This window comes from Pollicipes pollicipes, unplaced genomic scaffold, assembly GCF_011947565.3.
Source record: "Pollicipes pollicipes isolate AB1234 unplaced genomic scaffold, Ppol_2.1 Scaffold_6138;HRSCAF=7277_pilon_pilon_pilon, whole genome shotgun sequence".
Lineage (NCBI taxonomy): Eukaryota > Metazoa > Arthropoda > Thecostraca > Pollicipedomorpha > Pollicipedidae > Pollicipes > Pollicipes pollicipes.
The window spans coordinates 25015391-25025499 of NW_023596818.1; the positions used below are offsets into that span (position 1 = coordinate 25015391).

The 10109-nt window shown below is 52.9% G+C and overlaps 1 protein-coding gene across 1 annotated transcript; it reads right to left on the reverse strand.

Moving 5' to 3' along the window:
- Positions 1 to 2598: 2598 nt before the first annotated feature.
- On the reverse strand, positions 2599 to 10109 carry LOC119105894 (uncharacterized). The gene is made up of 4 exons (XM_037229455.1): positions 9878 to 10109; positions 6345 to 6582; positions 3697 to 5461; positions 2599 to 2765 (listed from the first exon to the last, which is right to left on the reverse strand). The coding sequence occupies exons 2-4, from the start codon at positions 6522 to 6524 to the stop codon at positions 2629 to 2631; spliced, it is 2082 nt and encodes a 693-aa protein (XP_037085350.1). The 5' UTR covers positions 6525 to 6582; positions 9878 to 10109; the 3' UTR covers positions 2599 to 2628.

Genomic DNA, 10109 nt, shown 5'->3' on the forward strand with positions numbered 1-10109 from the left:
TACCAAGTGTTACTTTTAGTTTACATTTTTAATCGCAATGGATATCATGACTGTGCTTGTGTTTACACTTTGCTGGCCACCCGTAATTCTCGCTGCACCGTTTTCCGTGTCAGGCTTGGACTGTTTTTTTTTATCGTTACACTGCCGGGTGTTGAAGGTGACTGCCTGAGCCTTCTGAAACCTAACGGGCGCGTGCAAGTACGGATGCCTGACTGGCCGTAGACCGCGTGGTCACCACAGAACAGGATAACTCATGACTGGTCTGTTCGGTCTGCCACCTTTGCAACATGCCAGCAGGGTGCGTTTAGCTGCCTTGTAGTAATGCACGCAGGCCGGCAAAATCGACCCCGAGGCCGCACCATGATTGGGACGTTAACTTTGGGAGAAAACTGAGGTAAAGATGAAAAAATTGTTGAATTGTTGGGGTACGTTCCAGATTACTTACGGTTCAGCCCTCCCATCTCACTGCGAAACTGAGCCCCGTGTCAGAAGAGTTGTTTCGGTTTTTGCTGAGGGTATGAGTGCTGAGCCTGAACTTCCGCGGGGTACAAGACCCCGAACTGTTGCAAAACGTAGCGGTGTGCCTACAAAGCTATAAGGCAAGAAACGCCCCAAAACGCTTCATGTTGTCGGCTTGGAGCCTTCGACTTCCACCTATGGAGGGTGGCCGGCAGTAAGGCTGTCGCGGAAGCTGCAGGCAGCGTGGAGACAGCAGTGGCTCGCGACGGAGTGCAGTGGCGGGATTACCTGCCTGGGACAGTTCGCAGCCTGTGGGAGGGCCCTCGACTGGCGCCGCCACCTCGCGGAGAGACCACAGACTCCGGCGCAACGTGAACCACGCAAATTTACACTATAGGTAGCTGAATACGTGAATTCCACTTCATGGCCCGTTATTATCTGTTTTATAGTTTGATTAGCCCGACGCCCGCCTCTGGCCCAAGCACGGAGCGCCCGATCCGGTGCGTCCCTGGGGCTCCGTGCGTACAGCGTGCCAGCCCGCACTCACCGGACCCGGACCCTTTCAACGCGCCCGGCAAAGCCACATCTCACCATTCTCCGAGTTTATTGTACAAAATGGACGGAACGGATGGAGAGCATGGTTGGGCGCCCTGCTCGTGTCACTGTGAGAGATCGAGTCGCGGACAGGGCGAGCCGACACGAGTGGTGCGCTCAGAGTGTGGTGCTCACCAGACCGGAGCGGTGCGCTCAGAGTGTGGTGCTCACCAGACCAGGCAGGGCGACACGCCAGAGCACGCGGACGCAGCTGTTCTTCGGGTGGGCCCCGAATGGTCCGGCTCAGACACTGTCAGGAGATCGCGCGCGACAGTGTGGCGGCGGCTGCGGGCGGTCAACACGGATGACGATGGGTCGACGGAAGACAATGAGTAGAAGGCGATATCTGGCACTAGTGCGTTGGCACAGCATTGGGCGCTTGGCACGACATGATGGGTATAGATTACATGTGCGATAAAAACATGGGCACGCTTGGATTTACATGAACACGGTCGGTCGGTAAGCAAATGGGCTGCATTCCTAATATCTACAGACGCGCGCAAAAGTCGGATAAAAAGTTCCTAACGAGGGGAAGTATCACATCAGGTTATTCATTGGTACACTCGGAAAATACCACAAAAAGCTGTTCAACAATTGCTTCCGACCATGGCCAATGTCCAAAATACAACAAGTGGTCCATCGACATTGCATAGCAGGCAGGCGAATTCCACCAAGCACCAGCACAATGGAGTCATGACCACCCAAACAGGCGCGAACGCGAGTCATCAAGGCGCAATAAATATATAATAACGCAGCATTACGACAGCGGGACAGCACGAGCCCCAACAGTCGACATTGAGCTTCGGCGGCCGCCTCAGCCGACGGTCGGCCCGGCCCAGCTGTCCATGAGACTCAGACGCCTGCTGGTGGTGGGCCGCCCACCACTGACGACGACCGGTGACCAGCGGGGCCGGCAGGTGGCGAACTGGGCCGGGCGCACGCCAGCGACAACGGTCACCATCCGATGAAGTTAGTCCACTGGGCGGCTTCCGGCTTCTGACGCGACCGCGCCGCGGCCGAGTGCGCCCCTGCTTGCAGGCCGGGTGTCAGCGCCCCGTCAACCCGTACTATCGAGCGTCGCTGGGGCGCCTCTGCGATACGGCCCAGACCGGACCACGCGGTGGCAGCAGCCCGCAGCACAGGGCAACACCAGCGCCACCGCGGCGCACCGCCAGTCGGCACCACACGGTAACGCCGTCGACACCACATGGCAATACCATCGCCAGTGCGGCAGCGGTGGGCGCCAACATCAGCCCGGCAGCAGAGGACACCGTCACCAGTTCGGCAGCAGCGGGTGCCGTCACCAGTCCGGCGGCGGCGGGCGCCGTCACCAGTCCAGGAGCAGCGGGCGCCGTCACCAGTCCGGTAACGGCGGGCGCCGCCACCAGTCCGGCAGCGGCGGGCGCCGTCACCAGTCCGGCAGCAGCGGGCGCCGTCACCAGTCCAGGAGCAGCGGGCGCCGTCACCAGTCCGGCAGCGGCGGGCGCCGTCACCAGTCCGGCAGCGGCGGGCGCCGTCACCAGTCCGGCAGCAGCGGGTGCCGTCACCAGTCCGCCGCTGGCCGGGTGCGTCCGCTCAGAGCTGCGTCTCGTGCTGTGTGTAGCCGTGCCGGCGCGGCAGATACGGCCGCGGCCGGATGGCCTGCTGGTGCAGCAGCATACTGTTCCGCAGCATCGTCTCGTTGTCGGCCTCGTTCTCCGAGTCGACGTCACCTGCGGAGCGGAGGGCGAGGTCAGGTCGCACTCCTCGGACAGCACAGACCGCAGACCGGACTACTGACAATGTCCCCGCGGCACGCTCGTCCAGCTCACAATGCCAACATGCGGAGGCTCAAGAGCAACACCAACTCACGGCATTCGCAGGTCAATATGGGCTACCGTTCGCCCAATATGAAGAATAGCTGCGATTATAACGCCTACGCTAGTGGCATGGACATTGCATTCCGCGCATACTTCCATGCGCCCGCTGTGGGCGCACGAAACTTTGCCCATAGATAAGACAGCAGTATTAGCCTCATTCCTCGGAAAAACCGGGAGAATGGAAATATAGTTTAGTTGACATTTCGGCAGTATGCCTTTATCGTAACAAAAGCAGAAGTAAATTAAGCAGAAGTATTCCAGGAAACGTGGAAGCAACTGGTAGTAGAGCATCATTTCAATTCGATGTGAAAATGAAATACATTCACTTCTGCTTTTGTTTCGATGAAGGAATGTTGCCGAAATATCAACCAAACTATATTTCCATTCTCCTGCTTTTTCCGAGAAATAAGGCTAATACTACTGTCTGATCTATGTGAATATGTGTCTGTGAATATGTCTGTGTCTGTCTAATATGTCTGTGAATAATGTTCCTTGCTAACGAGCTGAGCAACTTACGAAACTTTGCCCAGCAAAGGGGCTCAGTGCAGACTACACAATGCGTACAAAGCGTGCCGTCGAGTGATTGCGAACTATATCATGTTCTAATACGATGTTTCCATGTGATTCAGACAAACCAGCCACGTCACACCATTCGATACCAAAGGAAGATTTCGAAGAGTGATCATTCAAAATGTACGGCCATCACATTCATTCCCCTTTGCGGCAGTACGTCAGCGTCCCAGCATGGATCCCCGCCCTCGGCCGCCGCGCCGCCACCACTCACCGTCGCTGGAGTTGGACGACACGTACTGGCCAGGCTTGACCGGCTTGCCGCGCCGCGTCTGCCGGTAGTACCTGAACTCCCGCGGCAGCGTGTACGAGCGCGGCAGGCTGATCTGGCTGTCGACATCGGACGGCACGCGGCAGCTCTTGTACACCGCCGCGCGGTCGGGCAGGCGGCCGCGCCGGCCGCGCCGCCGCCCGCCGCCGCCGCCGCCGCCGCCGGCCGGGTCGGCCGTCACCTCGTCGTCGTCCTCGTCGTCGTCGTCGTCGTCGGGCGCGCGGCGGCCGGCCGGCCAGCCGTCGGGCTCGTCGTAGACGCGCGAGTGGAGGAAGTGCGGCGCGAGCAGCACCTCGGGCGTGCGGCTGCGCGCCGCCGGCCCGCCGACCGGCTCGATCCAGGGCGGCCGCTTCTGCGGCGGGATCGGCTGACGCAGCGCCCGGTTCTCGTACAGCTCGGCCGGCCGCGGACGCGCCAGCTTGCCCTGCTTGATCTCCTCCTCGATGACGCGCAGCTCCGCCAGCTGCTGCTGCTTCTTCTCCTGCAGCTTCTGCTGGATGTTGACGCGCGAGCTGACCGTGCTGCCCTCGTGGTCGGAGCCGGCGCCGGGCCGCGGCAGCGGCCGCCGCCAGAACGCCACCGAGGGCAGCACCGTTACCGGCGGCGGCGGCACGAACGTCGTCGGCTTCTTCTTCTTGCGCTTCATCATGTGCGGGTTGAAGCGGCAGTTGAACACGCCGATCACGTGGTTGTGCTGGCCGTTGAGGCGCGCGTAGTCGGGCGGCGGCTGCGCGGCCGGCGGCGGCACGCTGCGCCGGCCGCCCAGCTCCGTCGTCAGGTTGGCGTACAGGTTCTCCTTTGGCTTGTGCTCGGAGCAGGTGCCGCCCTGGCACTGCGCGCACGCCTTGTCCACCACCGAACGCGCGTAGTTGAGCTTGTTGATGTGGAAATACTGGTAGTAGAGCATCATGAAGAGGATGCCGACGATGAAGGCGGCGAACACGGTGACGAGGATGATGTAGTGGTACCACACGATCTGTTCCGGCAGGGCCGCCATCCACACGGACACCAGTAGAGTGTTCTCCAGCAGCATCACACTATAAAATATCACCATCTTTTGCCGCGACTTGGTCTCCTGGAAGTTGATGTAGCAGAATGTGTAGACGTACGCGATCGCAGCTGCAAACACGATCTTCTTCGCCTTGGTGATGCTCTCGCCGTGGAACACGTTCTTCGGACTGATCAGCCAGAGGAACATGGTGAGCCAGTGCAGGCCGATCACCAGGAAGACCCAGTAGTGGAAGAGCGTGGCATACACCGTCAGCGCGAGCACGCGTGACGTCACGGTGCCGAGCCGCCAGAGCAGCTGGAAGATCACGCCCAGCCACGTGAGCACCAGCTTGTGCATGTTGTGCTGGCGTACGTTCTTGTTATACGACGCCAGCGCCCAGCAGACGCTGAAGAGCGACAGCACCGTCGACACCACGTTCAGGTCCGTCACCTGCTGCAGCGGCAGCAGCCGCCAGATGAGGTACAGCTGGATGAGCAGCATCGGCGCCGCCTGGCAGAAGCCGTGCATCATGCGCAGCACGCACAGGTCGCGCACCTCCTGCTTGACGAAGCGCAGGTCCACGGGAATGAAGAGCTTGAAGTAGCGCCAGAGGGCTCCGCACTGCAGCGCGTGCACGGCGACGACGGCCGGCAGCGGGCAGCTGGGCGACGCCTCGCCCACACGCACACTGCGCAGGTACCACTTCATGCTGCACACCTGGCGGCACCGGACGCAAGGCTCGTCAGGGGCGCCGTCGCTCGGGACGGAACGTCACGAGAGCGGCCCCGCGCGCGTCAGGCGAGACATGGCAGCAAAGCAGCTGGGGCACCCCAACAGCTGGTCGTGCGTCGGCAGCGTGCACACCGTGACCGTGTCAAACACGACAAAGGCGACGGATCTCATGAACTCATCACAAGTTGGTGACGGCAGCACTGCCTCTCCGCCATAGACGTAACCATATCAACGCTGACGATCCATTCACATGTACTAGAATTAGGCCGATAGCACATGCAATGTGAGAAACTTCATCATTTTTGAACTCTACACTCAAGCACACAAACTGCCTTAATTTATTTAAACGACGGGTAACGACGGGTGTGATATCAGAGATACCAAAGAAAAAATATACACCCATTCTTAAATGTGCCGTGAAAGCTTGAATGTCCAAGGAGAGTCAGAATTTGTCATGGCGCGTCAAGGGTTATTGTGGGATGACATCTGTTGCCTAAAGCCTTGAAACTATACCAACAAAGGAGTGGAACGTAAAAAATGACGCAAAACGTGGGTATGTTGCAGTACATCATGCATGCATCGCCACCTCGTAAGTGACGCACAGCACCCACAAATACATGCCATCTGTTCCTTTTTCCCTCATGGCATAAGAGCTGATTCATACTGAAGGAGGGCAGATCGAGTCAGGTCGTGCTATGTGAAATGAGTGCCCGGTCCGTCAGAGGAGAATACACCTGACCGGACTGTTCGGGCGCGGGGCCATGACTGGTACACAGCACAAGACACACACACCACATACATACATGGCAAACACTGGACAACACGTCACGAAACAGACCACAGCCTGACACAAATGACAGCCGCTCACCTGACACGTGACCAGAGAGACGATGACGGCGATCAGAGCCAGCGTGAACCACACCAGCTCGTCATGCGTCAGCAGAGTGTACACGGTGACCACGTCGAACACGACGTCGCAGAAGTAGGACGCCAGGCTGATGATGTTGAAGAGGACATCGCAGAGTGGCAGGAACTCCGGAGTGGTCATGACGTCTTGGCCCGTCCCCTCACCCTGGGCTATGTCATTGCGCCGTGGTGGTGAGTGCCTGGAGCAAACAGAACGCAGCTGTCAACGAACCAGAGCATGAAATCTCAGCACTAAATATCAGCAGCTCGTTCGTCCAGATCAGGAATTCTCCATCCCGATGTTCGGCGGCGTGACGGCTCACCGCGCATCAGCGTCTAGTGCCGCACTGTGATTATGTGCGGCAATGCCACGAGACGATATCATGAAGCAGAACTTTGCGCCTAAGTTATATTTGGTTCCGTGATTGCTGTAATAGATCCCAGCGACCCACAGAACGATGAGTGACACGCGTGTCGAATGTGTCATCTGAGTTGCAGAGCTGATAAGCTGTTTGGCAGTTGAATAGTGCAAAAAGACCCCCAACATGCAGTGGCTCCGCAACACGTAAAAAATGAGGAGTATCGAATTTTCTAGTGTCTCTTTCCGCGCAATGGCATAAAGCAATGTTGACCTTTGTGAGAATAGGCAGCCAGATCCCCATCTCCCCTACGTCTAGTCTATTCCAGCCGACGTTCAGAACTGTGGTCTGGATAGGCCAGAGGGTCGTCTGTTTGTGTCGGTATGCTCATGCCCGAGGTATTTTGCCTGTATGTCTACTGAGCAGCCTCATTGTCAGCTTATCTGTAGCATTAGGGCAGCCATTCCCATCAGTATGCACATTCATCTTCGTAAATTGTTGCGCTACTCTAAAAAATGTTAAATGCTTCATGCTACCATTGACACATTGAACATTTGGAATATGGACACATTGACACATGACACAGATGGAAGCCTCCAAGTGTTTTTAGATTATGGGTGCTGTGGAACTTTCGGGTATGAAATCAACCTAATGGTCCTACAAATCCCCTCTCCACTTCTGGTAGGAGAGCCTTTGCCACAGAGCATTACCCTCAAGACAATCTTTAAAAAAGTAGATTTAGGATGCATTATGATCATACCATGAAGCATTTAAACACATTGTACCAAGACTTCAATGTTTCTGCCAGTTGTACTCGCCACATGTCATAAAGGTCAGCCATGAATTTATGTTCACGAGACAGGACAGATATATGACAGATCGATCAGGTTGTAAATCTTTGCAGGTTTTGGTAATAAAATATACTTAAGTGGTGCTCAGTTTTGTAATTCAAGTCTGGCTAACACAGCTTTCACATTCAAGAAAAATTCATATCCATTAGAGCAAATCTGACCTTCATTTGCTTCTCCTTTTCATCATCATTCACACTCAGTTCACAAGTAGGTGAAGCAAGAGAGCAGTAAAAAGCCAATTACATCCAATTAAATCTCTTGCTTACAGATGACAACCTGTACAAACATGTGAGCTGCTGACATATGCTTGAGCTTCTGAACAGTTTGCTGGTCATAAGGTAGCATGCATCAGAAGACCTAGCTCATAGTCCCTTAAAGTTGCATCAGCCCTAAATTAGTTTAACATAGTCAATTGACATAGTCAATCAGAATTTTAGGTCTGGAACACACGGTTAATAAGAGCAAAATGTAAAGTTGATAGCACCAATGGAGACAATACATGCCACTGTTACCGAAAAGAAGTATGCATGGTGACTTCATGATGTTTCAGTCACAGAACCGCAGACTAACCATGAACCTGTCATGTATATAACACAAGCACCACAACTGAAACTACTAACTGCTGATGAACTCAAAGAACCAACAAAGAATCACTATGAATGATCCACATAAAAGTCTCTTGGTCTAAGCTTTGAAGAACAGTACAAGACCTATCATCCAATGCATTTCTTATACAAAAAACAGCAAATCTCAAAGCCTTGACAAGGGCTTAATGTTCTGCCATTGAGTCAATGCCCAGCCAATGATTCAGTTACTAATTTAGACAGTCAATTCCAGTCAGCAATTGGTGAGTTGGTGTTTGATGCAGTAGATGATCTGGTCAAGGGCTGCTTGATATCTGCTTCTAACCAGCATCCATTTTATGCTGAAGGTCATTTGTCATCAGCATATAAAATCAATTTCTCTACATCCCAGCTGATTACTGGCTGCTTAGGCTACTTAAAGGTCAGTGAACATTGTGTAATGATTTGCAGATGGTGCCCCCATATGCAACATCCAGTTATTTCCATGCCCATTGGCTCCAGCTGCAGATATTGACCATGGATATTTAAAAACATACTTGATCAAGCATTCCCAACCCATCCCATGAAACAATGTGTGTTTATGTTAACATGACTACCTGATTTTGTATTGCTGACAGCAATCCTGTATCACTGCATGACTGGGTTATGAAGGGCTATACCAGCTTCAAAGTCCTGCTGAGAACTCTTGCACTTTTCATGTCTTACCTTTCCTATGTTATTGGGTAAAAAGTCAGAACTTGAATTGCAGTAATACTGCATTGTTTCAGTGGAGCTATGATGTATTATAGAGATGGCAAATAAAAAACTGTAGCCCCCAAAAGACCATGCGCTTATAAAAAACAACTGCAACACCATGCTTGGCAAGGCTGCTTAAAGAAAAAATATGGCCAACCTTGACACCTAAGACTTCTGGAACTGCCAACTTGCTCATTCATAACAGGGAGAGCAAAATACAAAAGCATAGATAAGTGAATACTGGGGTGGTCTGAGGCCTGCTTTAACAAGTCAGTGCTAAATATAGTATGTATAATAAATTTGTAAAAATATCTTATCAGATGTATAAGCATCTTCCAAATATAGCCTTAACTGATCACTCACCTCTAGGACAGCATTGTAACATGTTTCAGCCTTTTTGGTGCTCTTTTCATCCCATGATTTATGGCACTGGCTTCATTGAGAGATGAACATCAAGACCAGCAAAGGTATAAGAATTCCCAGAGGCTTAGGGTCCAAAACATGTTTAAAGATATTATCACAAAATGCCACCGTGCTAACATTCAATTTTATACTTAATAGGAATGTTAAATGTGAAATTGAACAAAGAATCACTGACATAATCAACATAAAATCACTGTCTCCCTGCCACTCCCAGTTTCATGTTACTCTTAAGATTATTCATAGTCACTATGTTTTGCTGTATGACTCATACATTCCACTACAGAACATAAATACTATCTCTAAGCAATGAAAAGACAAATTTTACATTGACTGAAGCATGATACTTGCTGCCAGGGATGTACTCAGTGCAATACAATATCCACCTAATTGCCTTGTGTCAGGGACAAAGATGGAGAATGGATCTGTTAAAGCAAGTAAATATGTTTATCCAGGCCAATTCACCACCGATTTCACCAACGATTTGTAAACTCAGTAACTCAAAAAGCACTTCAACAACCAAACATTGCCAAAAATTCCACCCACCTTCATCTTGATGCCTACTGCTTCTGTATTCAATACCGCCAGTTCTTCACGTCAAACACGTTTCCGAAAACAGCCCTACATCAGCTACATCACATACTGTCACTGGAGGTTCTGGTGACCTGACATCAAATAAGATGCAGGGACTAAGGAAAGGCTTCTTCAGCGCGACCCCTCCAAATCAACACGCACCCACCTCCCATGCCTCAGCACCAGCCCACAATCCACACACGCA